Genomic DNA, 27,371 nt, shown 5'->3' on the forward strand with positions numbered 1-27,371 from the left:
TTCCATTATCGATTTCAATTGCGAAATATTCTACAAGAAGGAACGGGATGATTTCTGCTGAATAAAGTGATTTTGACAATTCTAGTATGCCATTAAGTCTCACTATTGAGGCTGAACAGAACAGAATAGTGATCGTCCTCGGATTCCTTCCTTCTCCGCTCGATTCAAAATTAGAACCGGCTGCATGAATTTATTTTTTTTAAATTCATTTACAGTACTTGGAGGCAACAAAACCATCTAAATTTCTGGAGAGAAGTGAAATCAGCATAAGCGTCATGGCAAAAACGTTAATTTAGAACTTGACCTTGGCATCACTTGAGTTTTTGTATTGCTCTTTAGGAGAGAAATTTAGAGTACAACTCTTCTGAAAAGTTTCTACACTTCTAACATTGCATGTAACCCTACATTTTTAAGCACATGCTGAGAAAAACACATAAAGCTGCAGTTAGAGAAAGGACGCTAATATCAGCCAGTTTCTTGCGCTCCTCTCATTTTATTAGTAATTGCGCTACTGACTGTATTTTCACCTCTAATCTAGCTATAGCTTTTTCATTGATTCATTTCTATATGTAGAATTTCCAATAACAAGGCACAAATTCCCAGAATATAATTTTTACCATTTTAAAATTCTTGTTAGCAATATGGCATTTTTGTCTTACTTGCATTTGTTATGTTGCTTACAGATTTGGTCTAAAGTAGCATTGGACTTAATAGAGATTGGTATTTGCAAGGAAATGCCTAATCTAGCATAAAATGTCTTGACAATAATACAAATTTAAAAAATCATTGTAAATTTATGTTCTTTTTTTTAAATCAAGTTTTCAAAGGCTGCAGTGCTAATTAACGACATAAACTACCCTAGAATCAAAGGTTTTCACCCAACACAGTTGATTTAGCATCCTTTTGAAGTTGTTTTATGGATGTTTCAAATGAAAGTGTTTTATTTTGATACAACACGTCTGTAGACATTTTGTTTAAGCACATATAGCAATACTTTTAAAGGCGTATGGGCATAAATATCGTTGGTTTATCGTCTTATTTTCTTGACAAACGCACGAGCCGAACTGACAGTGAGGAACGGACCGAGCAAGCTAACAACACACAGGAAGCTTGCTATTGACCGCAGCTATTTGTCCAGGAGTGGAGTTGTGCAGGTCTGCCAGACTGAATTAATGCCATACTACCCAACAATGCGTCGACATAAACAGGGATTGTGCAGAGAGAACGAAACCATAACAGTACCGTAAACCAGCCAGCCCACCAGTTTACCGAACTCACCTGTTATTAAATCTGAAAGTGTGCCTTTTGGTTGATACGTAGGAGTTAGTAAGCTATACCAGAGGGTCTAATAGTGAGTGCGAAAGGTCAAAATAGTTTTTTTTTCTATTTAGAAAGCGTGTTCAGGCCTTACCTTGTCCATCAGACGCTGATAGGGCAGGTGAATTTAGTTTCGGTCGCTTGGAGCTGGGAGGTCCAACATCCAGCAGGTTTTCAGCCATAGTTGCCTTCAGAGTCTGTCTGGCTTCTTTATTTTTGCACTAACTTATGACAGGGAAGTTTTTTTCTATCAGCCGGAGCCTTCCCAGTTAGCACATTAGCAAGTTGGCAGTTTAGTTAGCTAACTGGCTAATTGCCTGCTACCAGCTCTGGTAACTGTTAGCTACTCCTCGCTGTTAAGAGTCAACGTCTTTCAAAAGAGATGCAATAGCGCCCCGCTCCGCCACCGCCATTCACCCCATGATAATCCAACACCCAACACCCACATTATTACCATTAAATAACCCAAAATAAAAGAGTCCCCATGTAAAAATCGAGCTTCAACGAGTCAATCCAGATAAATCAGGTAGATTGCTGCATACCGGGCAAAAAGTCGTAATTTCTAAATGTTTAAAGTACCCATTTTGCGTGACGTCAAATTTCTTCATGCAAAAATCGCGCGAAGCTCCGCAAAAATGCACATTTGCACAAAAATGCAATTTTGTGAAAAATCCTCCTCGAAAGCCGCGACCTGGTCCTCCGCTTGCCGACGGTAAACAATGCTGCTCCCGAACGGGCGACAGGGGGCTCGAATCGCCGCACTCTGAAGGGGAAATCAGATATACGGAGCAATTCTGCCCGACGACCACCGTTCCGATTCCAGTTTTTTTGCACAAAATGTTCCGGGAGCGACGTTAAGGTTTCGTTTTCGACAGAAGGACGCTGTCATAGCCAGGTAATGATGCTGTATTTCTACGCGAAACCCAGTGTTGGATCGAAATCCCAATTCCGAGCCACGACAAGATGGCGGCTGTTGATTCCTTCGATACAAAAAAGTTTTTTTTTTCTTTTCCAGATCGACTGTGGAGGGGGAGGGGCCGCACAATCACGCCCTGCGTAAAAACAGTGCCGCTGGGCGCCGCTGGGGGCGCTCAAGCACTATGAATTATAAAGCAATTCATTGCTCGTTAATTTTTTTTTCCTACCGCTGTAAATGTAAATAAAGTAAATGACAATTTAAAAAAAAAAAAAAAAAACACGGGAAAATGTTTATTTTGAAATATTGAACACAAACCTGTATGGCTCTCTGATGAACAGAATTAATATTTTAGAACCTCACTCCTGTGAAATAAAATAAGCATATTTACAACAATCTGCCTTTGCTTTTTTCTTTATGTATTCTTCTGATCCTTCATTTTATTTTCTCTAATGTTCTCTTATTCATACTTTTGTATATACTTGTGCTTTTTTCAGATTTCACTTTGTGAAAATATTTTATTGAAAAGATATATTTTTCTCATTTATTTCATATTAATTTTCTAAAACCTAGAGTAATAGGCAATTCTCTAATTTGTTAACTTAATTAGATAAATCAGGCAAAGAAGTTCTTACAGACAATTATGTGATTACATTAAGTACTTTTCTATTAACATCGTCATAAAATGCAAAATACTTTGATACTTTTTATAATGAAAATTGCTTATAAAGCAGAAGTAAAATATTATCTTTCCATTTTATACACTAAAGATTCATTGTAGGTTTGTTCAGCATTATGCTAGGATGCTGCGGATGTTTTTGATCCTCTTAAGCCCATAGGCCAACGAACAGCAACTTTTAGAAGGCATCGGTTATATTAACAAGGCATCTTGAAACAATGCAGGAACACACGACAGCAGCAGGTTTTGATTAGATATCAGTGTGCATGTTGTGGATCTTGAGTTCTGCATTTTGATCTGCAGTTTTCTACTTCAGCATTTATTTCTTTCATACTGGAAAAAAGAAGAACTGGATTACATCACGACTCCCGCTTAAGCCAATACACACATTGAACAGTTTGCTAATAAACATCCCTTTCTCTTTTCTGACACATGCACATGTAAAAAAAAAAAAAAAATTTATTAAATGTAAGAAAATAAATGAATAAATGTACAAACAATGAATGCTTTCAGGACCATGTGTTGATAAAAGACACATAAGGTGATGCACTCAAATAACACACTGTGAATCTCTTATGAAAATATAGCAAATGCATTAAAAGTCAACCAACGCTACTCTGGAACATGCCAGAATATTAGTGGGAGGTGCTTTAACGTCATCATCTAAACGAACAATGGAGTCATGCTGTTTCACTGGTACTTCTCTTAGTTTTCTTACACAACCAAATCTTATTTCTGATGCATGCCGAGGGTTTTCCGACACACAGTGATGAAATGAAATGACAAATAAAAGGAAACTGAAAAGATTTCATCAGACTTAACCCGCATTCGAAGCTCAGTGGAGGCAGTGTCATGATATGGGATTAGCTCTTTGCCTTTGAGCGTTGATCGCTGTGGTCATAAAAGTCAGTCTGTGACTGGATCGTCTGACTTCCTTTGAACAAACTCTTCATTGTTAGTCCAGAAACGGTTACAGTGCGAGTATAGTGAAGAATCGAAAGGAACAAGAGAACTCGCATGCAGTCGAGATAAACTCCTCTCTTCGGTACACAAATCACAGAGTCGGTAGTCTTCAATGTAATGTTTTATTTGTGGCTGTATACAGATGTGTGCTACTGGAAAGGTGGTGCACTTGTCAACTTGTGAAATCTCTTTTTTCTTTTTCTCTTTGTATGCTGTGCTGCCATGGCCTAAAACTCACACAGGATAACTTAACAACATAAGGCGTAAAGGTCGTCAAGAAAACGTGTGTGAAACCTTCCTTCACAAAAGACCTGGTATTGTCTACAACTTTTTTTTGTGCTGTGGCTCATCGAAAGCGAGCAATCTGGGCATATGAATCACAAGTATACAAAAAAAAAAACATTTTGAGAGCTTATGACTGAAGTCTCACATAACTATTTTTGTCTCTAGCTACTGTGACGTCTGCTGAAGATGCTTCTTTGGATTCTCATGGTATTAATGCAACTAGGGTTAAATCGTTTGACACTATAACCACACTTCACACACACAACAATTTAAGAAAAAAAAAAAGACTCCAACAAAAAAAAAGGCACTGATTGTGTATGCGCGGGATGCCCAGTGGCAGAGGTAACCAAAAGTCTTTCTATGCTACAGATGAGGCAGATGGATACGGTGGCTCGCGAAAGTATTCACAGCCTTTGAACTTGTTTAATTTTGTCACATTACAACCACACGCTTTGATGTACTTTATCTGGACTTTATACAACGTAGCACATAGCTGTGAAGTGGGCAGAAAATGATACGTGGCTTTATTTTCTTTTGCAGTGTGTAACTTTTAAAAACAATATGTCTTACACATATTAATTAAAACTGTCATTATGCTTTGACAGTGAAAAAAAGAAAGAAAAATCAAGCTCCACTGCCTCCTGCTTGTGGTCCGATTGTCATCTGCAGAAACAACCAATCAGAGTCAGGAGGAAGGTCTTAGTGCTGTCAATCATCCTTGTGTATGCACAGTTCAAACCCTCCCTCTCTTGCTCTGCGTTACATTCCTCCACACCAAAGCCTGCTGTGAATGCTCAGGCTAGTTAGCACGGCCACCAGTGACGGCCAATAAACTATTTTCCTGCAACGGTGCTAAATGCATGCACATTTAGCAGCGTGTACACGAGCTTGAGCGACAACACTACATGGTCTCAATTTTAACAAATATGGTAAATGGGTAAAAAAAAAAAAAAATATATATATATATATATATATATATATATGTATATATATATATATATATAGTTCAAAAAAGTTACATACTGCACCTCACTCTATTGCATTCAGAAGTAACCCACTAATAAAATAAGAGTCTATCTAATCTCAGTAGAAATCCAGCTGCTAGAGAGGTGTGTTAGAGAACATTAGTGAGAAAACGGCTACAAATTGACCAAGAAACACAGCAGAATGGTTGAGGGAAAATGTTGCGGAGAAGTTAAAAGCAGCGTTAGACAAAAACACTTAAGACCGGGGCGCCGGTTCATCTTCCAGCTGGACAATAAGCCTAAAACTAACAACCAGAGCTATGATGGAATGGCTTAGATCAAAGCACATTCATGTGCTAGGATGGCCCAGTCAAAGTCCAGCCCTGAATCCAACAAAGAATCTGTGGAAAGACTTGAAAATTGTTCCCATACAGTCCCCGATAAAGTACACTCAAGTCTGTGGTTGTAATGAGACACGATGTGAAACCGTCTAGGCGATATAAATACTCCTGACAGGTACTGAGAATAGAGAAGGTTTTCCCTTTTACATTTTTTCTGAAATGACAACACATGCTCTTTCCTCCCCGCCTCCCAGCCCGGCTCTAACAGCGAAATGTAAATAATGTAATTCCTGTACAAACGAGGAGGCAGCAGCAGCAAAGAAATGAAACACTGAAGATTGGCTAATCTCAAGGATTTCCTTTTGCATCTTTTCTTATTTACTTCAGGTAAAAGTTAGATGTCTCACAGCACACACACACACACACACACCCACACACACACAAAGAGAGAGACATGTGCTTTGAGGAGAAGAGACCGAACATGAGGGGGAAGTGAAAGGGCAAAAGCAAACTGCGGCAGTGATTCGATGCGAAACCCCGTCGGATTTCAACCGCGAGGAATCTGTCAACTCCAACTTGCAGCAAACGTTGTGGGAGCTCCATTTTCTTAAAACATACAATCATAATCAAATCGTCCTTATGAAAAATGTATCATTTAGAAAAAACATAAAAGTGTACTAAAATACTGAAAAAGAAAAAACTAAAATAAACAGCCATAAGTTTAGGCACCACAAAACAATCAACTAGGTGTTGTTGCACTTCACTTACAGATCACTCCATTAAAGTGGCACAATATCGATACAGTAGAGGGCTCCTTCCCCGGGGAAGAAGCCGTGAAATGTCCCAACGCTTCAACAGCAAAACTGTAGAGCGAAACTCAAATTCAGCTAACTCGACAGAATAGAAGTATCCTTTGTTGTCCCACAGTAGGTAAATTATATTCATTTTATTTCAGTTTTTTTTTTGTTGTTGTTTCTTTGTTTCAAGCAGTAAAAGGTGGCCAATGGAGCATCACACAGTTTGACTCAGAGGTTTAACACACAGTGAACTAGATGAGCTGTATTTGGACACAGAACAGGCGTGTGGGGACTGCGATTGTTCCTCACGTTCCCGATTAAAGGTACACGACACCCCAAAGTTTATTTGATTTCTAAACTCCCATCTCACTTGTAGACAAGCTTCCAGGTGGAGCAAACTAAACAACCTTTGCTTTTGAATTTGCTCCTTCGCGTTCTCAATCCAGGGGGGAAGAGAGTATATTGCATCCTCGAAAAGCAGATCACGGTTCCACTTGACAGCACGTTCCAGAAGTATCCTCATAGTCATCGAGCTTTTTCACATGTTGTCATGTTACAAGCAGAAACCTCAATGTGCTGAAGCGAAGCGTGGGATTTCATGCGACAGACCAGCACAGATTGGTGGAGAATTAAACAGGTGTGCGCATCCATTCATCTTAGTAAGATGAGGATAGGCCTGCAGCTAACCAATTATTTTGGTAATTGATTATTCTATCGATTATCCTGATGTTTAATCAGACAGAGAGAAATGGCAAATACTGCAGAGCTTTTATTTAACTATTTACGCTTACTTCAAACAATATTGGAAATACGTTAAAAAAACACAGATAAATAATTTAATTCCTTTTTTTTAATACAAAAATAAAAATTGTATTGCCTTAAATGCAACAACATAGCATTCTGTTAGTGACTGATTGATCATTTGTAGCAAAGCTAAACAAAATACTTCTAACATTAACATGTGAAAAGCTCTGCCTGAGATAATCAATATGTTGTAGTGTTAGACTTTTAATTGTTTTTTCGGATTAACCAATCAATAATTGGATAGAAAATGCACTTAATATGAGATTGTATTTATTTATTTATTTTATTTTTATTTTTTACAATATTTGAGTAAAAGAAAGCCAACACTGTGTCACTTGAGAAATTCTAGGTAAAATATATTTACTGATAAATAATTTTTTTTTTTATCATTAGTGAAAAATGTATATATCTTTTGTAAAGTTTTGGCCTAATTACTGCTTTGACTATGTTATTGTTTTCTTTTTCTTTTTTTTGAGTCTCTATTCTCCATTTAACGATTAATCGCTTACTAAATTATATTTAAAAAAAAAATAAAATTCAACACGACTAATCCGATGCAATTCATGTTTTCACCAAGGATACTCAAATCTGAACTTTTTGGTCTACATTCAAAATGCCTCATGACTGAAATAAAAAATAAAATGTGGGAATGTTTTTCTTCAGGATGGAGTAAGCGGCTTCAAATCTTGGAAGAAAAACTTGTTAGGAGTTTACAAAGACTGAAGGTTCACCTTTCAGCGTGAAACCGAGCCAGAGGTGCACAGGAACGGTTTGGGCCAAAGCTTGCTCATGTCTTTATGACCTAAATAAAGTGAAAATTTGACTTGGAATCAGCTCAAGAGCTTAGAATTGCCTTTTTTTCCCCCCACTAAAGCTCTCAGTGTGACTGAGCCTGTGTCGCTTTTGCAAAGAAGAATATTTAAGTCTAGACGTGTAAAGGAGCTTGCACAAAAAATTGGTTCTACGAGGGGTTAACTTGGGAGGGCTGACAAAAAATGACCGCCACACTTTTCAGATTTCATTCAATCATTCTCATCGATATTTGTACTGATTTTACACTAATTCGGATTTATCTATTGCATAAAATCCCAATTATATACATTGAGGAAACTGGAAAATGACAAAAATGCAACAACAAAAAAAAGCTCAAGATGCATGAATACTTTTGCAAGGCACTGTGGGTGTTTAAAGTGCCTTCCTGTTCTCCGATGGTGTCCCTGCTTCAGAAACACATCTTGTTCAGGTCTATTTTCCCTTATGTGTCTAAGCTTTTGTGCTTCTTTTTTTTTGTTTTTACTGTAAGATCTTTCCTCAACATCTCTTAAGAAGCAATCAAGCTGTAAAAACTGCTAAATACAAGTGGTAAAAATAAAACAAAAACACTGTGCAAGAACTGTGCTTAAAATGTTTGTCAAGTTGCTACACAAGCTAAAAAAAAAATTTTTTTAGATCGTCGAAGCAGCCTGCTTTTGCAGCATATCCTCTTATAAGTGAATCTCTGGGCATAAATGAATACTGTATTTAGGCCCTTATGTCAAAGCAGTATACGTAATATTAACACTGCTTTGTGCAATTCCCTCAATTTTCCCCTAATTTTCCACTAAGCCCATAACACGGCGTTGGCACTTACATAAAAACTAAAATGATTTTTCCTTAGCGATTGATATGGCACAACGGTAATGATTTATAAAAGAAGAAAAAAAAGAAGAAAAACAATACTTTCATTAAAAAATAAAGGATGAAATAAGAGACTACAGCACGATCTGTAGTCTGGGTTGTTCAACTCTTGTTCACTTTTCATATTTGTTCGTTCACTGTTCTAGTCCTGAAGGCACTTAATAAAAATATTAAGAAAAGACATAACACCTTAAAAATGTTCCTTTTTCTTCCTTCTTCATGCTTTTTCATCGTGACAAGCTGCTGTGCTCAGCACAGCTCCAAAATCCACCGTTATAGCCGCTCGGGCAACACTTCCGTAGAAGATCGGCGGTGGCTCCCTGGCCCCGATTTTCAATGCGGTGTGCGTTGAAACGATCAGCTGCTTCTTCTATGCCAAAGGAGGAAAGGAAGAGACGTCCTTGCCGGCATCTGTAATCGGTCCTAAAGAGGTGGAAGCGGGGGAGAAGAAGACGGAAGAATGGCGGGATCTACGATCAGAGACGAGCGTAAAACTCCTCGTTGAGCTTCGTCAGCTCGTTCGCTTCTTCCTCCTCCTGAAACGTGAGAGGAGCGGGATCCGTCTGCGCAGCTGGGCCTGGCTTGGAGCATGCAAGGCTGCTGAAGTGTCTGTCGGGGGACTCCTCAGGGATGTGTGCTAAGTTCCTGTATCCTTCATCCCTCTCTTCTACGCTTGTCGCCGGGTCAGGCTCGGATTTTGCTCCTGCAGCCCTTACAGTGCTTTGGGGTGGAGGGGACTGATTGGGAAGAGAGGAGGAAGGCTTACTGGAAGTTAATATTGTCGGTCCAACTCCGGCTGCTGGCTCCGTTTGGTCCTGGCAAAAGCTCTCCCCGCTTTTCGGGTAGAGAAAAGTCCTCATTTGGCCTTTGCCCTTGACATTGACCGTCCCCCTGTAGTCGAACTCCAAGCCCATGGCGCTGAGGACGGCGTGGCTCTCCTCGCTCACCTGCACCCGACACTCCACGCCGGTCGAGTCCATCCGGCTGGCGATGTTGACCGTGTCCCCCCAGATGTCGTAGAGCAGCTTGGTCGTGCCGATCACTCCCGCCGTCAGGGGCCCGTGGTTGAACCCGATGCGCAGCTTGAAACCGAAGCCCAGCATGTTCTTGTTGAAGTCGTCCAGGACGCCCATCATCTCCAGGGCGAAGTCGAAAAGCGCCCTCAGGTGCGCGTGGGGCGACTCGTCTTCGTCGTCCCCCATCTGCTGGACGTTGAGCCCCGACGCCGCCATGTAGGTGGAGCCGATGGTCTTGATTTTCTCCACGCTCCTGAACTCGGGCTTGCGGAGGAGCTCGTCGAAGTCTCCGATCAGCTCGTTCAGGACGCGGTAGCACTCCTTCCCGCCCTCGTAGCTCTCTTCGTAGAACTCGCTGAAGTTGGCGATGCTGGCGAAGATCACCCCCACGCTGTCGTGGTTCTTAGAGTAGCTCTGGGTCTCCTGAACAAAAGAGAAAAAAAGGAGGGGGAGGACATAACAAATTAAAACAATCTCACTCTTTGTATCGTGATAGCACCTCTTCTCATTATCTATAACAATTTAAACAAGCAAGCAAGGCAGACCTTGAGCTGGTCGGCCACATGGATGGGGATGATGTTGCCCAGCAGCCACTCAGCCTGGTCTCGCATCGTCTGGATTTTGGAGCGGTGCTTGTCAGCCTCCACGGTGCCGTGGTAATGAAGGCGGTAGCTAACTTCGGACTCACGATTGAGGAACCAGACCAGAAGGAGAAGCAGGAAGAAGGCCAGGATGGCCTCCGTGACCAGGAAGTCAGAGAGCCTCGACGTGTCTGGGCTCAACTCGGACGCACCATCGCTGGAGGCGGAGGCGTTCAGCCTGTTTGGGGAAGAAACAGGATGAAAATTAGACCGGCAAAGGAGATGCACCCAACGGCACGGCCGGACCACAAGAGGCGGATGTTACCTTCAAGATCCATAACATAAAGTACACAGTTTATATTTACTGACCAAAAGATAAATGCTGACAACAATTGATGAAATACAAAATGAAAAAAAAAAATATTAAAGAGGTCAAAACAACAAAGAGAACCCCGATAATATTTATTTCTTCCTCTAAGAGGGATCCACTGTTTTCACTATTTTCAGGGTTCCTGTAATTTGCCACATTACAAAACTAACAACCTTTAAGCAGGTATTAAACATACTTTTCATTATGACTACATATCCAAATTCATTTTTGTTTTATTAATTCTAATTTTAAATGTCGTTTTCATTGACTAAGTGGAAAATCATCATAATTAACAGAAACAAAGGTTTCAAGCATCCATCTGTGTGTAAATAATATATATAGCCGTGTTTCACTTAATGATAAAGTTCCTGAAATAAACTGACTTTTTAAAATAATATTCATTGGATGGGGTCTGAATAATGAACTCGACGTGTGATAATAAAACACGCTTTTCAGAATTCAAGGCTGAAAAATTGCACAGTCAAAGAAAACACAAGTGCTTTGCAACATATCTCATAAGGTTGATGAAAACCATCTTCTGAGAAATCGTTCTTTTACAGATTAAAAAAACAAAAAAACAATGCTACAATCTTATGAATCTTACGACTGTAACTAACCAGCTACAATCTCTCTCAAGTGTGGAATAATGTTGCGATCTAGCAGCAGGTGTAATGAAATGAGCTCCTTTAAAAGAAGAACTATGGCGTTTTCCTCTCCAGACGGTGCAATTAATTAAATCTCGAACACAAAAATTCAAGCCAGTTTGAGCTGGATGAGTTATTTTCACCACAAGTGGCATTTAGCAGCCATTACTACTGCTGCACAGAGAGAGAGAGAGAGAGAGAGAGAGAGAGAGAGAGAGAGAGAGGCAGCACAATAAAGAGCAGATGAAAGCAAAAATAAAATGAGCAAAAGTCAAACAGAGCTGTAGTAATGAGAAATATAGAACATAGCTGTCGCTCCTGTTGACCCCCTCAAATGTCAGTCTTTGATCAAACCGCTCTGTTTCTATGGAAACACTCACCCATGAACCGGCACGGCGTTATTACTTGAGCTGAAAGGAGATGAGAGTGATGTCAGCGAGGAGAAAGGACTAGTCAGTCACACACCAAGACGTACACACACACACACACACACACATACATGCGCACACGCACACGCACACACACACACACACATACACACACACACACACACACACACACACACACACACACACACACACACACACACACACACACACCCACACCCACACACACGCCAAATATATGCTTTGGTTCAGCGTAGTGAAAATGAGATATTCAAACTTCTGTGGTTAAATTGGATGATTTCTGTTTAAATCGCATCAGAGACGGATACATTCTTGAAATATCAACAGCCTGTCTACGTGATGGTTGATAACGTCTACGTAACTTAGCGAGTGCAGGTGAGATGTAACTGTACCTGTGAACAGGACTGTACAGCATCAGCAGCAGAGCGAGTCCGGTGATGGTGGCGAAGACGGACCTCATCCAAAAACTCAGCTGACAGAAGTTACAGTACTGGATTATGGCCAAGATGGCGGCACAGCACAGGAACATGGTCACCTGGGGTGGAGTGTAAAACGTCAGAGCGGTTACCCCTAAGCAACAGAGGCATCAGTAATTAATTCAGTGTTTTTACTTTCGTCTGGTTTTCCTCAACACTTTTTTAATAAATCTAAATCAATAGCGATCGGAAATTCTCAAATCACGTGGAAGTGTCTCTTTGTAAAGAGATTTTGAAAAGTTGGCCTCAGGAGGAATGGGACAAAATTCCAGCAAACTATTATGAGATATCCGAAATGTGTGTGTTTTTCACGCGTTGAAATCAAATAATCAAATAAACATTTGAATAAAAAAAAAACTCAGTCTGGCATTTAGCCACCGGACTTAAAAAAATGAATTGCTAATAATTAAGGCTCTTTACCTATTTTTACCAGGGGTAAATGAATGTCAAGTGTGTTGTAGAAATCATCAGCCTTTTGTTTGATTACTCATTGTTGCTAAGCAACATGCAGTGAACGATCACGAAATGAGATCTGACCCCTTTTTCCTTACTATGGCACCTCTTGAAATGATCGAACATGCAAACCGGCTATTAAACAGTGCGCTGCAACACTACTGTCAATTTATATTGAAGTCTGAAAAATATAACTAATCAATAGAATAACTACTTTTTCTCTATAGCTTGCATTTTAAAAAGTATTTTCACAAAAAGGCAGTTTTTATTAAAAGTGATTGTGCCTCCATTTTAGGATGTACATTTGTGTATAATTCCAAGATGCTTCAATGCAATTTCCTTAGAGGTTTAAACAGCTGATTTTAAACCAAGACACTGAAGGGATTTTACTATGTCCACATGTAGATTTGTAACAATCAAATATTATGGATAAACACCTTAATTAGATTAAATATTTTATGCCTAATTAAAAAATTTTTGGTCCTCCCATTTTATATGCGCTCCTGCAACTTTGATCCTCTTAATGTGAAAGACGTGAAAGCTTGGAAAACTTTAATTTTATCAAATATTTCTCCAAGAAAACAAAAAAGCAGAAACGTCTTGTTCTTCCACGTCAAAAATCTTAGCTGAAAGAAGTCTAGACTCTGACATGCGCAAAAAAAAAGTTACCTCTATACGTTAAACAGATTTAATCTAGTTCTTTTTGATCTTGTTTCTTTATACAGTTGGTAGATATTTATGTTCTTTCACCGTAAGGAAGTATTTCTCTGCCTCTATTGACTATAAGTGATGTTCTTGCCAACCAACTGGATTTACCTGGAGGGGAAGGCGGGCGCTGACGTGGGACAAGACGGAGACGGCGGGAAGGGAGACCAACACTGCGCCGATCAGATGACGAGAGACCCAGCCGGACACCAGCAAGGCCAGGGAGCGAGTACATCTCCTCAGCTCCTCCAGGTGGAAGGTCATGCTGCGAGAGAAGAGAGGGAGGGAGATAATCAAGAGGAGGGAGACAAATATCAAACAGCAAAACTCCAGCGTTTACTGGATGCTTACCCCCAAAAAAGTTTGAAGCTGCAAAATAAACTCGGATAAAATACATATTTTTTTCTCCAGATCCCACGTCTGTTTTTAATTAAAGAAAGGGCAGCGGGGTGCTGCCATTACACACTGTGGTGAAACAACACTGCTGTTCAAGATTAATTGCACATTTATACCAAAGTATGACTGCAAAGTTTCTCCTCTAATGAGTGCTGGAAAAGCTAACGGTGTCTGAACTCGGTACTAATACGCTAATTGCTAACTGACAGCAGAGACGAAATAAGAAATAATTTTTTTTTTTTTTAAAGTCAACTATTTATCCAGGCGTTGACAAATTTGTAAAACTCCATGAAATGTGGCCACCTTTGACTTCAGCAGCACAATCTGTCACTGAAAAGTAACAAACAAAACAAAAAAAATTTATTTGAGTAAATTTTTTTTTTCAGTGGGGAAAATTTTATTTTGTAAAGTTGGAGCATATGAGAGATAGAACGGACCAATCCAAGATGGACCGCATCGGGAGAGATACCTGCACACGAGACCCCCATGACCACTGGAAGTAAAACAAACCCACACCATCACAAATCAACCACTAACAGTGGGAAGGAGGTGTTTTTGCACATATTCCTTACTTGTTCCACACTGTAACAATGCCCAAAAAATTCGCAGAAATCTGATCAACTTAAAAACATAAATAAATAAGCATAATGTATTTTTTTTTGGACTATACTTCACTCCGGAGTATATATAAAGAGGAAAATAGCAACATATATAAGCCGCCCCTGCCTATGAAACTATGAATAAAAGGTGAAACTTACAGTCTGGATAATACAGTACATTAAGAAATTATTTAGTTCCTTTTATTTTGTAGCAGAATGAATGTACAAAAAATTTAGAATGGATTTGATACTTTTTCCAGTTTGACATTAAGGCTACTGGCATGAAAAATGACCTTACTTTAAGTTTTTTTTTTACATATCTTCATCGTCTGCAATGCAAAATGCTTTAAAACAGGGACTGTATTATGTTCACATTCTTTTAGTTTATACTCAAATAATTCCTGATGCCAAACTTATGAGCACCATCACCCCTATAAAAAGCACATTCACACGAGCCTCCATGAAGCGGTTTATCTGTCTAGACCTGACAGCCTCACCGTACGGAGAACACCAGCGAGGCCAGCTCCAACAACCCGGCCAGAGGAGCCAGGATCAGGGCAGCGAGCGCCGGGGGGCCCGCCGTGGCCGGGTCCACCAGAGACGGAAGGAAGCAGGCCACGGTCAAGGCCAGGAAGACGAAGCAGCTGAGGAGAACGTCCAGGATGGAGCTGAAGGTGGGGCTGGCGAACGTCTGCACCGGAACCTGGTTCTTCACCTGGACAGAAGAGAAGATTGAAACTGATTCGATCGTCTCCCGAGATGAAGGCGAGGAGGCGTTTCGCCACCGTGTGTCTGTGCGAGCAAAAACGTCATCGCATTCGAAAGAATTTAAGCGCGTTTTCACAACAGATAGTCGGAATGCACCCTTAAAGTGAAACATTAAATGATATGAAGGAGTTTGCGTTTTATAAGCAAAACATTGATAAGTTTAACTCTAGAACCTAACTTCAGGGTTCACCCAGGGTTGTATAATGCTAGAAGATATGAGATGTATATTGGTGCAAGTGCTGGAATTTATCAATGAAGTTGAAAAATTAATTGTAAGGAAGAGACGCTGAAACTGAAGCAATGTGCTGTGTTTTTTTTTTTTTTTTTTTTTAAGGCTGTAGTAACACTTATGCTACAGCAGGGGGCTGAAAGTCTCCAGGGTCAGCAGAGGACATCTGGAACTGGTCTTTATAGTAAGAGTCTTCACTGTGGCACGGAGTTATGACGTGTTACAAAGAAAGGTTGTTTTTATTCTGTCCATTAATCATTCAGTTATCTTAAAAAGAAAGTCAGAACATGGAAGAGAAAAAGGAGAAAAACATGTTCATGTTAGATACAGTAGCAAGCTGCAAAATCACCAGACAAGCTAAAATAAAAATCCTGACTACCAGGAAAAAAAATATTATCCAATCACCATTTTTTTTATTCCACAATCTTTGTAAGGTAATTAGAATACTGAAGAAAAACATTTTTGAAAAAAGTTTTATTTTTGAAATATGATGTGTCTACTACAGTGGACATCGGAACCCCATACATTTGGAATTGAACCTTGATGGCAACCAGTTTGTCCCAAAGAAAATATCCAAATATCAACATAAGAATGAATTTCACATTGACTGAGCACTGTTGCCTAGCACGAAGGTCCTGGGTTCGATTCCTGGCCCAGGGTCTTTCTGCATAGAATTTGCATGTTCTCCCTGTGTATGGTGGGTTCTCTCCGGGTACTCCGGTTTCCTCCCACAGTCCAAAAACATCACGGTCAGGTTAATTGGGCTCTCCAAATTCTCCCTAGGTGTGTGTGTGCATGGTTGTTTGTCTCTGTGTTGCCCTGCAACAGACTGGCTACCTGTCCAGGGTGACCCTGCCTCTCGCCCGGAATGTTAGCTGGAGATGGGCACCAGCACCTCCTGCCGACCCCACTAAGGGACAAGGGTGTACAGAAAATGGATGGATGGATGGATGGATGGATGGATGGATGGATGGATGGATGGATGGATGGATGGATGGATGGATGGATGGATGGATGAGTGGGTGGATGGATGGATGAATGAGTGGATGGATGGATGGATGAATGGATGGATGTGTTGGTGGGAGGATGGATGAATGAGTGGGTGGATGTATGGATGGATAAATGGATGGATAGATGGGTTGGTGGATGGATGGGTGGGTGGATGGATGAATGAGTGGGTGCATGGATGGATGGATGGATGGATGAATGAGTGGATGGATGGATGGATGGATGGATGGATGGATGGATGGATGGATGGATGGATGGATGGATGGATGGATGGATGGATGGATGGATGGATGGATGGATTCATCCATCCACCCATGGATGAATGAGTGGGTGGATGGGTGGATGGATGGATGGATGGATGAACGAGTGGGTGGATGTATGGATAAATGAGTGGGTGGGTGGATGGACGAATGAATGGGTGGATGAATGGATGGATGAATGGATGGATGGATGGATACAGAAAAAACAAAACAATAATTACAAATGTCCACCACAGAGGACAATTTTTAAACTTTTAAATACTAGGATAAAATACAGTCAAAATAATTCATAGAATGTTTTAATGTGCTGCTAATAGACTTATTTAGAATATGCCAACAAAATTTTAAACCAAAATTTGCACAATAAAAAGTTTTTTGCACTTACTTTGTCTCTCCCCATAAAATGTGCTTCTACTGATGAACGTCATTTTTATGAATGAGAAAAAGGAAGGTACAAAAGCCCCACCCCTTCACATGTGGCATCATTGAAAGGCCCTAAATGTCCTCTGTAGATACCAAAAGGAATTAATTCAGTAGAATGCTGGGGGTGGGAGATATTCAAGTTTAGAAATGTCCTCTACAGAGGACAAAAATGAACTACTGGTAGTCACGAGGCTATCTAAGTGAAGTGTGTGTGTGTGTGTGTGTATGCGTGTGTGTGTGTGTGTGTGTGTGTGTGTGTGTGTGCGTGTGCGTGTGCATGTGCATGTGTGTGTGTAAGTCTGTGTACCTCTTCTTTGTAGCTGCTGCGATACGCCTTCTCCAGGGACCTTTCCAGAAAGTCCAAACTGATCTTGTTGATGGGCGGCTTGAAAAAGTAGTCCTCCATCAGACTGCAGAGAAGTCAAAGAACTAAATGTGAGTAGGATAAATACCTCTTTATTTTAAATGACTATCTGTTCATATCACCCAATTGTACGACAAATAAAAACAAATTCAGGTGATTAATCTTTCTTGTTTGAACCACTGCATAGCTTACTAACTGGAAAAATTCTGAAAAAAAAAATCAACTTTTCTAAGTTCCTGCCATTGAACCACTTTATGCTACATTAAGTTACAACCACAAATCTCCATGTATCTTATTGGGATTGTATTCATTTAAACAAAACTATAAAAAAAATAATAAAAAGAAACATAAAGATACACCAGAGTAAAATCCAGAAAGAAAAGAAGTCCACTTGTGTGTTATTTAATCTCAGTGTAGATCCAAAACGGAAACCAACCTCTACGACATGGACGTCCAGCTAAATTAGCCAGCCGGCCAAGACTGTGACCCCTGACATATGTTTCATTTCAGTAACATGGTGCTGGCAGTATCATTCTACAGGGATGCCTTTGTGGTTGTAAGGTGACAAAATGTAAAAACTAAACTGAAGCGGTATGAATACCTACGCAAGGCACAGCATGAATCTTTGCTTCACTGCATTTCTTCAGTTCAAAGGTTTATTACCAGCGAACAAGTTTACGAAAACCCTCATTATAAAACCAGATTGCTTTATTGCTCTCCGCCGTGCTATCGGCTCATAAACCCCACCTTTAACTGGCCTCCTCACCGTTCCTCCCCGATAACGTCCACGAAGTGGGCGTCGCTTTTCCGTTTGAAGTTCTTAGCACGCAGCTGGATGAGGGCAGAGTGGTCCATGCCTGTGCCTGCCGCCGCCACCGCCATGCCGAGGCTTGTGCCGGTCCCCGTGCTGGTGCTGGTCTTCTTCTCTTTCTCCTGGAGGATGTCGCACAGGGAGCTCTGGCTGGCACGCACGGCGTCCTCCAGCGGGGGGCTCAAGAGACCGTTGACCGCTTTCGGGCTGTGGCCTGGCAGGAACTTTTGAGAGGAAACCAAAAGGCGATAAAAAACAGCGGGAGGGCCCGCGTGTCGAGTAGAGTAAGTGGGGAACGCTTGGAGAAGTAGGCGATAAGTGTGGCGCTAATGTGGGCTGTACCTTGGCGCCGCTGGCCTTGTTTTCCTCCTGGCAGCCGTTCACAACAGCCACATCATCGCCCTGCTCTGCCATGGACGAGTGCACGGTGCCATGGAAAACACAGGGAGGCTGGGGAGACAAAGTGGGAGTGGGGTTTCACAAATTACAACATTTGCTCGAGCTCCAGAGGCACAACACTGATTTTTCTGTACAGTTTAGTGAAAATCGTGGCTGTCGAAGGTTCTGTCCTAAGAGACAATCACCGCCACATGTCTTCAAATGTCGCAGGAACAAAAAGGGTTTAATATGTTTTGCCTCAATCTAAATTGCGGCACACTTTTCTTATTGTTTTTTAGGCAGATATGTTCCAGGACATATTCTTCTTCCTGTTCTGGCCCAAAGTTTGAGGCGTTGCTTGAGGCTGCACCAAACACTGAAAATACTTTGTTATTGCACTCAGTCTGTCTGAACCAGGCAAATGCCAGATATTTGTTAAAAAGGTAGAGTGCCAAGGCTTTAACAAGTTACATGTAAATGATTCACCTCTGCTTTCATATATTTTAAAGCCTTCTTAATGTTTGGGAGTATGAGAAACCAGGCCCTTTGATACGGGTTTTAGCATGACTGCTGTCAGAGCTTGGTCTGCATTGGCATAAGTAAGTTGGGGCTAGTTTCCACCATGGTGGCCCTTTGTCACCTGACTTAGTGACCTTAGGATTTGGTCTCTGCTCTTTGCAGACGATGTGTGGTCTTCCTCAGGCTTTCTCAGCCGAGTACAAAGCAGCCGGGATGTGGATCAGTGCCTCCAAAACTGAGGCAATGATCTTGAGGCAGAAAAGGGTAGAGTGCCTTTTCCGAGTTGGGGACAAGGTCCCACCCCGAGTGGAGTGGAGGAGTTTAAGTATCGTGGGTCTTGAGGGGAGATGGCAGTGGGAGATCGATAGGTGGATTGGTGATGAATCTACAGTGAAGTGGGCCCTGGGAACGCCTTGGGTTGTCCCAGAGGAGTCGGGTCAAGTGGCTGGGGAGAGGGAAGTCTGGGCCTCTCTACTTAGGCTGCTACCCCCACGACTCAACCTTGGATAAGCAGAAGATAATGGGTGGTTTAAGAGATTTCGGAGAAAGTGCAGCAATTTTCAAGCACAGCAGAACCTCTCCTTCCCCACATGCTGTTGTACACTGCCTATCAGCTGGCTGAACGAAGGCTCATAAGTCAAGTAGTAGCACAGTAGTCTCCCTTCCCCTGAAGTTTCCGTCTACAACCAGTCAGACGCCTGGAAGGAAAACTTCTACATATTTTGTCCTCGCTTACAAGAAAGATTAAGTCAGCTGTTTAGAAATATATTTGTTCACCAAAAGTACAAACTTTCATAGAGTCTATATGCATGGTTGGGTTGTAGGTAAAGTAGGACATAGCTAAAGTTTACAAATTCTCATGGTCATATTGTTTGTACAATGTAAAATCTTCATAATGATATGTCAGAGAAAGCAATGGAGATACTTAAATTTCCTCTAGTTGTATCTGAAATACAGTGATACAGTGCTGCCCCAAAACACTGAGAAACTCAGTATTTTTACTAAAAGATCTCATACCAGTTGGTATGAGATGAAGTTTGTAATACAAATTGCTAAAAACGGCATGGAATAAAATATTTGGAGGCTTTTAAACTCCAAGTGTCATGAATTCTCCCTCAACAGTGATTCTTGAACACGATCTGCAAAGTGTCATCCATAAGCAGCTGTTTATATTTCTACTCAATGATAAGTATTATTTTAATATCTTTTCAATAGATGACCAAAATTATTTACCAATATCTTTTTTAGATTAATTAGTGAAAGTAAATTTAGTCATTACTGCTGCTTTCCTGTCTCGTCAATGTGCAAAACGGACATTTTGGTGGGGAAATTTAAATCCACAAAAAGAATACAGTTCAACAACTCATCTCAGTTTAAAGTGACTCCATAGGCAAATATTCAGAGAAACTGTCCTTAAAACCACAAGAACACTTTTGCCATGTAGGCTTTTTAATTTTATTTATTTCACATTGTCCTGACTCTTGTCTGCAAAGGAAAATTATCTACTGACCACATTAATTGTTGTGAGGAAACATATGGCGATGACAAAGAAAGAGGACGCTACTACTCTCAGAATGTTGTGCGCGCCTTTTCCAGATCCAGTCTTTTAGCTGCAGCTTCTCAGACCGTCTCAAAACAAATCAAGTAAAATCAGCTGCTGCATCTTTGCACCATCTTATTTCACAGCTATTCAAACAGGGATTTCCTTAATGTGACCAGTTTAATGGGACAAAACTCAATAAGCCATAGACAAAGTGTTTTCTTGAAGTACATCCTCACCACAGTTCTGTCCGATGGTTTGTGAGGCAGAAGGGACTCGGCAGCCTGTGCTGCTCCGTGGATGAGGTCCGGGGTACGAGGCTGAGGGCAGGAGGGCACGTTGACCCCTGCAAACTCCCCACCAGGCAGCCCCACCTGAGAGCAGCCACACTGCACATCATGGTCTGGCTTCCTTCCTGAGATCAGGTACGTTTTCATTCCTGGCAAAAAGACAAGACAAAATATTCTCCGTTTAGGAGCCCATAAGTACTTTGTCATCTCTCTTGTCATTTACTTTGACAGAAAGATGGACAAATCTGCAGCACACAAACAGTAAGAAAAGTGGCACATGAAACCAATACTGCGAGAAAAGGCAATTAATGATAGGGGTGGTCCAAAGTTACCAAGTCTAAATGCTGATACACCCAGTTTTCCACTGATGAGACATTCAATGCCACAGAAAAGTGATGGAAAAACAGTTAATCTTTATGTAAAATGCATAAAGCAAAGTTAATTTCATTGGCTTCATGTTTTAATCAGAGGACACGCCACACCATGTGGGAGTTTTTACTCGTGGTAGGAGGTTCGGAGATGGATTTGTTTTTTTTTTTAAAGTTGCTGTCAAACTGCTTGATATCTTACTTTGAGAGCCTTAAGTTGAGGTAATTACAGTGAATGTTTTTTTCACATCGACTCCAGTGAAGTATGCATGGAGCTAATAATGTTCTTCCTGCTCAGCCCAATGTGTGTGTATTGAGATCAGTGAGATATAATTCACAGTGTTCTGCTGCGCTAAAACCAGGTGAATTACTTTCCTGTGAAATCGCCATACTGACCATTTATGATTGTAATTCCAATGTTCTGCGAATTCCTGAGAAAGGTCAGCTAATTATCCAAATTAATAAAGTAATACAGGATGACAGGACGAACGATACAGGCATAAAGTCTCCCCAGATGAGTGAAACATCCACATAGCATAGAGTGAGGTTATGCAATATTTTTGGGTCACTGCTGTGATATTTGTTGAGTCACAGTTGTGTGGTTTTTCTGGTTAGATGCAATTTAGGAGCATCCATTTCCTGTGGCTTCATGTCTTACAACAACAAATGATAAGAAAAGCAGATAGACAATAGTGTGACCAGGAGATTAGTATCATTAAGGCGCTTACATGAAACAGAGGAAGCGAAAAAAGAGTATATCCAGTTTCTACAAAAGGAAACTTCCTTCAATAGACATGTTGGCTGTTAATTTACTCTTCCGCTAAACCTAAAATGGTAGTTAGATGTGAGCATGTCACAGCAAACTCGCTCAGTTTTATCCTTCATAAAAATCCAATTTGGTCAGTAATGGGACGTGCTGAAATCTCACAGTTAAAGCTTTACTGGCCTCTTAAGTCTTAAGTCCTCTTATTAATGCTAACTTGCAAATCATGCTAAACTCAAAATACCCATCGTAAATGCTAGGATAATGCTAGCATTCACAGTGAATGCTTTCTGTAAATGCATTCACTGCATTTACAGTGAATGCAGTGAATGCATTCACTGTAAATGCATTCACAGTGAATGCATTTACACTGTAAATGTAAATGCATTTCGTCTTCGTTTTGATCTAATAGTCAAATCCTGGTTATCTGCAGAGTTGTTTAACATCAGCTGTTCTCTCTCTCTCACACAGTGTGACGTTGCCTCTGGTCCCAACGAGCTATTCATGATCAACCCCAGAGAGCATTCTTACATAATTACAGTACGTACGAATGAATGAATTATTCCACAAGCTATCAAAATAGCCATCCTATTAAATATCAAGATGTACACAGCTGGATCATATAAGCTGGCGTATCTGGCGCAATACAGGGTTTTGCATAAACAACAAAATGAAAAAAAAATAAAGACAAATCTTTCTTGTAAAATAATACACTTGATATAATTCTTAAAGGGGTTGCTTTTTGTGTTCCATACCCAGGGGCAGCTGAACCTGATGCCGTTTTCCTCTTTGTTTTGAGAAAATGTAACAGTGAAAATCCTTCAGAAAGTATCTAAAATTTCTGGTTTGCAAGCTCACCAAATTAATTTGTTACAAGAGCCAAGGTGAGGCGAGAGATGAAAGTCTGTTGTAAATGTACAGCTATGTCAATAGATAACTTGCACAAGTGTACTTTTATTACCCTCCCTGTGCAAGAAGTGGCTCCAATTCACTGCTGTTGCTTTACAGAGTCATAATAATCAATGATTTACACTAACTGGAAAAAAGATTAGGCTTCAACCTAAATTTGAATCTGACCATTGACTCTTGGAGGTTAACACTTAGCTCATTTTGGTACCAAATGGTACAGAGTACAAACGACAGATAATAATGAAAAAACATAAGATCCAGCAGCCACTTCAAGAACATTTCGAAGTACAATTTCAGTACTTTCCAATTTCATCAACAGTATGACTGAAGGAGGAGAGTAACAACATTTAAAGTACCTTTGTCCTCCATTGACCCATTCCAGATGTCCGATACTCATATAACCGTCACTACACAATGTCCAGATTCTGTGTTTTTCTACATTTCTCTCTGAATGTGCCAGGAGTCTTTGTGATGCCATCAATTCCCTTCACTGGGTAGACTAGACTTACCAGATACTTGAAAATGTAAGTACCCATCATTGACCAGTTTGGAACAAACCCTTCTAGATGTTTAAACCTTAGCAGAACATGCAGCTTAAATATTACTTATTATTATGCTAAAATATATGATGGACTTGGTTTTACTGAGCATCCAGCATTGGTTTATAATTTCATCTGGTGTGTTTTACATGTTAAAATTTAACTGCTTTATCTAACCCATTGCTTTGCTTGTCATATGGCAGATATTTCTGTGAAGTCAGAACATCAGAAACACAGATGAAAGAACACAGAGTAATTAATAACACAAAAATTGCATACAATCACAGCTGAACACAGTAAGACTACGGGGTACCATCCACTCCAAAAACTGTATAACTCAAAAAATAAGAAAAATATACAGAAACAGTAATTCTCCCTCTGCATTTACCGTATTTTTAAAAAGTCTGAAAACCTATCCAAGACATCAAAGCAAAAGAAAACTCAAAAACATAAACGATATGCATGTTTGTTTACATTACATTCTTCAAAAAGGGGCTCTACTTCCATCAGGCAGCCATAGTGATGCATACACATGCTGACAAGCAGACAGTAATGCAACACTGGGTGTTTCACCAACGATGTTTGCATATCAGCCCAGGGCTCTGGCCTGTTCACACTAGTGTAGAGCCAACAAGGAAATACACAAACAGAGGATTAGAGAGGTGGCTCGTAGCCAGCTGATATCAGCCTGTCCAAACACACAGCAACCCGGCTAGCTGGCCTCGGCGAACAGATCTGTCCCTGACAGCTTAGAGACAACCGGAGGCGGACCAGGAGTCTGCATTGCAACCTTGACCAGAAATATGAGGACAACCCATCTCTAATTGCTCATTCATTCATTCATTCATTCATTCATTCATTCATTCATTCATTCATTCATTCATTCATTCATTCATTCATTCACTGTTTTCCACTGAGACAGGATTGGCAAAGGGAGAATAAGAACCAGGGACAGGCATTATTGATCAGGGTTTCTACATATTTCACGAACTGAAACTTAAAACCTCTAAAGACCATTGTGAACCGTAGTTTTCTCTCCATAGTAGCAACTTTTTTTTTAAACAAAATTATTTAATAGCCAAGACTGGTGTTTAAAATTCACTAAACATCCGACTTTAGAGTTTGTGTCGCACCAAATGCAGCTCTTCTCAGTGCTAGTAGAAGTAGCAGCGTTGAATGTTTTCTAGGTAGCTTTAGCCACAGCAGGGAATCAAAACTGTGGCATTTCTGAGGTACGTTTGTGGCTCTTAGCTGCAACTATGTGCTTCCCCCACTGTATATTTGTCTCTACAGAATTAACCCCGTAGTTCGAAGCTTTTTTGCACAGAATGTAGCATGCAGTCATACCATGTATGGTCGTAGCATACATCGCATATATTGTATGGTTAGCATGCAGTCATACCATGTATGGTTGTATGCCAACAACCAAACTTCATCCATTCAACTGCCAATAACTTTGCACTTATCCATGATAGATGCAAAAAAGCTAGTTAAATAGATAGCTAGCAAGGGTACATTAGCAACTAGTTAGCAGTAGTTGAAAATGTCTCAAGTCACATAACGACAGCATGTATTGAAGATGTTTGAATACAACTCAAACTTTTGCCTGATAGAAAAGTCAGGCAACAAAAAAAAAACAACTACATAGAATATAGGATATTTAAGGTATTTAAGGCCAACTTTCATTAAATTCAAGATATTTTAAGGCCTTAATTTTAGATACATAAATGTAATTAATTTCAATTAATCCAATGAAAGTGCCACAGAAAAGAGGTCTCCTTTTGTTGTATGCTACTAGCAAAACTAGCTTAGGAAAATGTTGAATGTTTTCCAGTCCAGATAAGGAAGGATCATTTCTTTGACAGCCATTCTCAAAGAAATGATTCCCCTGATAAGTTTTTATTTTAAACAGGAACAGATAAAAAAAAAAAAGAAGGCAGCAATGTTAGAGCCTCTTTAGCTGCGACCGACGACCACCCCACCTACGTGTATGTAAAACCTTTGTGCGTCAGTCTGACGCTAGCCGGGTGCATTCATGTGTTAGTTTGTGTACTACAGAATCTCTGCAACATTTTTAGCGAATCAAACACACACGCATAGCATATTTTTCATTCCTTCACCATCCAGCGAGTGAATACCATCTGAATCTTGAGTAATAACAGAGTAGCCTCTTCAATAAACACGGGACACAAAACGCACGGCCGCAACGGTCCTGACGTTCACCTCACAGATCTCAGCCTTGCATGTAACGCGCCAAAGGATTGCTGGAGTTCTTTCAATATCCCAAATGACACAGGAACCTGCTTGTAAACATATATCGACCTGACCTTGTTACAAGAAGAACTTGCATGGGCTGATGCAAAAATAATTGCAGTCCACTATAAGCTGAGCTGAAAGACCCCAGTTTAATAGATCAACAGTAGAACCAACCGGCCAATCAACAACTCTGATGAACAGTAGACTTTCTGTCTACAGAAATTAATAAATCATTAGAGAGTGCATGACTAATAACTTCCAGGATGGTCTACTCTCTCACAAAAGGGTTCGCTCTCGCTCTCATACCATCCATTAGCTTCTCTCCAAGTACATTAGCAGGACCTTCACCTTCTCACCCACCTTCACCTTGGCCTGAGCTGTTGCTGACAACTTCAGTAAAACCATTTTATTTTTTTATTTAGAAATTACAGTAACCTGAAAGATGAATGAGTGAGGGCTTACCTGTTATCACCACAAACCCAAAATTAAAATTTAATTGAAAAGTTATTTCACTAAACACATTCACATAGTCATTGCAAAGAAATGCTTTTATAAAACATAGAATGTTGAGTGGAAGGAAAAAGTGTGGTCAAACTGTTTCACAACAGGAATGATTTTAGCAACTGCAGAGGATAACCAAGCAACAGTCAATTTCATTTGGTTAAACGACTCCTGTACCAGAAAAAAACAGCAAAGAATGTAACTAATGAGACTGAAGACTAGATTTTCCTAAATTTTCCTAAAATTCCTAAATGTCTTTGTTATTCTCTTTTGTTAAAGCACAAGAACGTTGGATTGGTTTGTGTACCGTACATAAATAAGCTTAGCCACAGAGGTTCAAAATCATCTCTTTGGAATAAAATGAATCTTGCATTTCTTTTATGAAATAAAGATTAAAGGATTTGGAGGAAGAGAGGCACAGAACCCAAGCTGCTAGAGGTCCACTTAAAGTTTCCACAGACGGCAATGATTTGGGAAACTGCCGTGTTTTATAAGGTCTAAAGTCAGTGCAGCCATTCAGCCACACAGAAAAGGAGCCAAGTATTAATGTCATATAAACTGAACACACTTTTTAATATGCTGATATTCTTTCTTGGTCTTATGTAAAAAAAAAAAAAAAAGTAATAACTCTACATTTTTAGTTTTGCTGAAATAAATAAATAAATAAATATTTCAGTTTCATTTATTGAGACAGACCCGTGTATAATTAAAATCGTGCTGCTTTTCAATCAGCTGAGTTCAAAGATGATTATTCTTCTAAGCCCACTCAACTAAATGATCACAGTAGAGCTGAAAAGGAGCCATGTCTTCGCCTCTGCTCACAGATGTGCAGAACCTCAATCATTTTGAAACCTAACTATTTTTACACAAACGTTTTAAACTTTGTGTTCACAAAATACCAAGACTTGCGCCTAAACACAAACTCTGCGTCATCCATTCTACAATTATTGTTAATGATTCTAACTGGTGTTTTTTTATGACCTGGTCTCAAATGGCCGAGTTCTTCAAATTCCAGTCAGGTGACAGAAACATGTCAGCCGCGTATTTTCTATGC

At 40.2% G+C, this 27,371-nt stretch overlaps 2 protein-coding genes across 7 annotated transcripts in view; both read right to left on the reverse strand.

Moving 5' to 3' along the window:
* The window catches only part of crebbpa (CREB binding lysine acetyltransferase a), a 36,144-nt gene extending 33,673 nt beyond the window's left edge, over nt 1-2,471 (reverse strand). For 4 of the 5 annotated variants that reach the window (XM_008408137.3, XM_081605280.1, XM_008408048.3 and 1 more), the window contains exon 1: nt 1,412-2,471. In XM_008408137.3, the coding sequence (XP_008406359.1) occupies nt 1,412-1,499 (88 nt within the window). In that variant the 5' untranslated portion in view covers nt 1,500-2,471. The remainder of the gene's footprint in view (nt 1-1,411) is intronic. The other variant, XM_008408220.3, reaches the window with a different exon arrangement.
* A 1,512-nt stretch (nt 2,472-3,983) lies between these two features.
* The window catches only part of adcy9a (adenylate cyclase 9a), a 46,825-nt gene continuing 23,437 nt past the window's right edge, over nt 3,984-27,371 (reverse strand). For both annotated transcript variants that reach the window (XM_081605294.1, XM_017305613.2), the window contains 10 exons: nt 20,931-21,130; nt 18,597-18,704; nt 18,210-18,478; nt 17,387-17,489; nt 14,889-15,106; nt 13,508-13,661; nt 12,155-12,297; nt 11,736-11,765; nt 10,306-10,579; nt 3,984-10,183 (listed from right to left, as the gene is read on the reverse strand). In XM_081605294.1, coding sequence (XP_081461420.1) covers nt 9,221-10,183; nt 10,306-10,579; nt 11,736-11,765; nt 12,155-12,297; nt 13,508-13,661; nt 14,889-15,106; nt 17,387-17,489; nt 18,210-18,478; nt 18,597-18,704; nt 20,931-21,130 — 2,462 coding nt within the window. In that variant the 3' untranslated portion in view covers nt 3,984-9,220. The remainder of the gene's footprint in view (nt 10,184-10,305; nt 10,580-11,735; nt 11,766-12,154; nt 12,298-13,507; nt 13,662-14,888; nt 15,107-17,386; nt 17,490-18,209; nt 18,479-18,596; nt 18,705-20,930; nt 21,131-27,371) is intronic.

This window comes from Poecilia reticulata, chromosome 1 (assembly GCF_904066995.2).
Source record: "Poecilia reticulata chromosome 1, P_reticulata-male-v2, whole genome shotgun sequence".
NCBI classification, from domain to species: domain Eukaryota; kingdom Metazoa; phylum Chordata; class Actinopteri; order Cyprinodontiformes; family Poeciliidae; genus Poecilia; species Poecilia reticulata.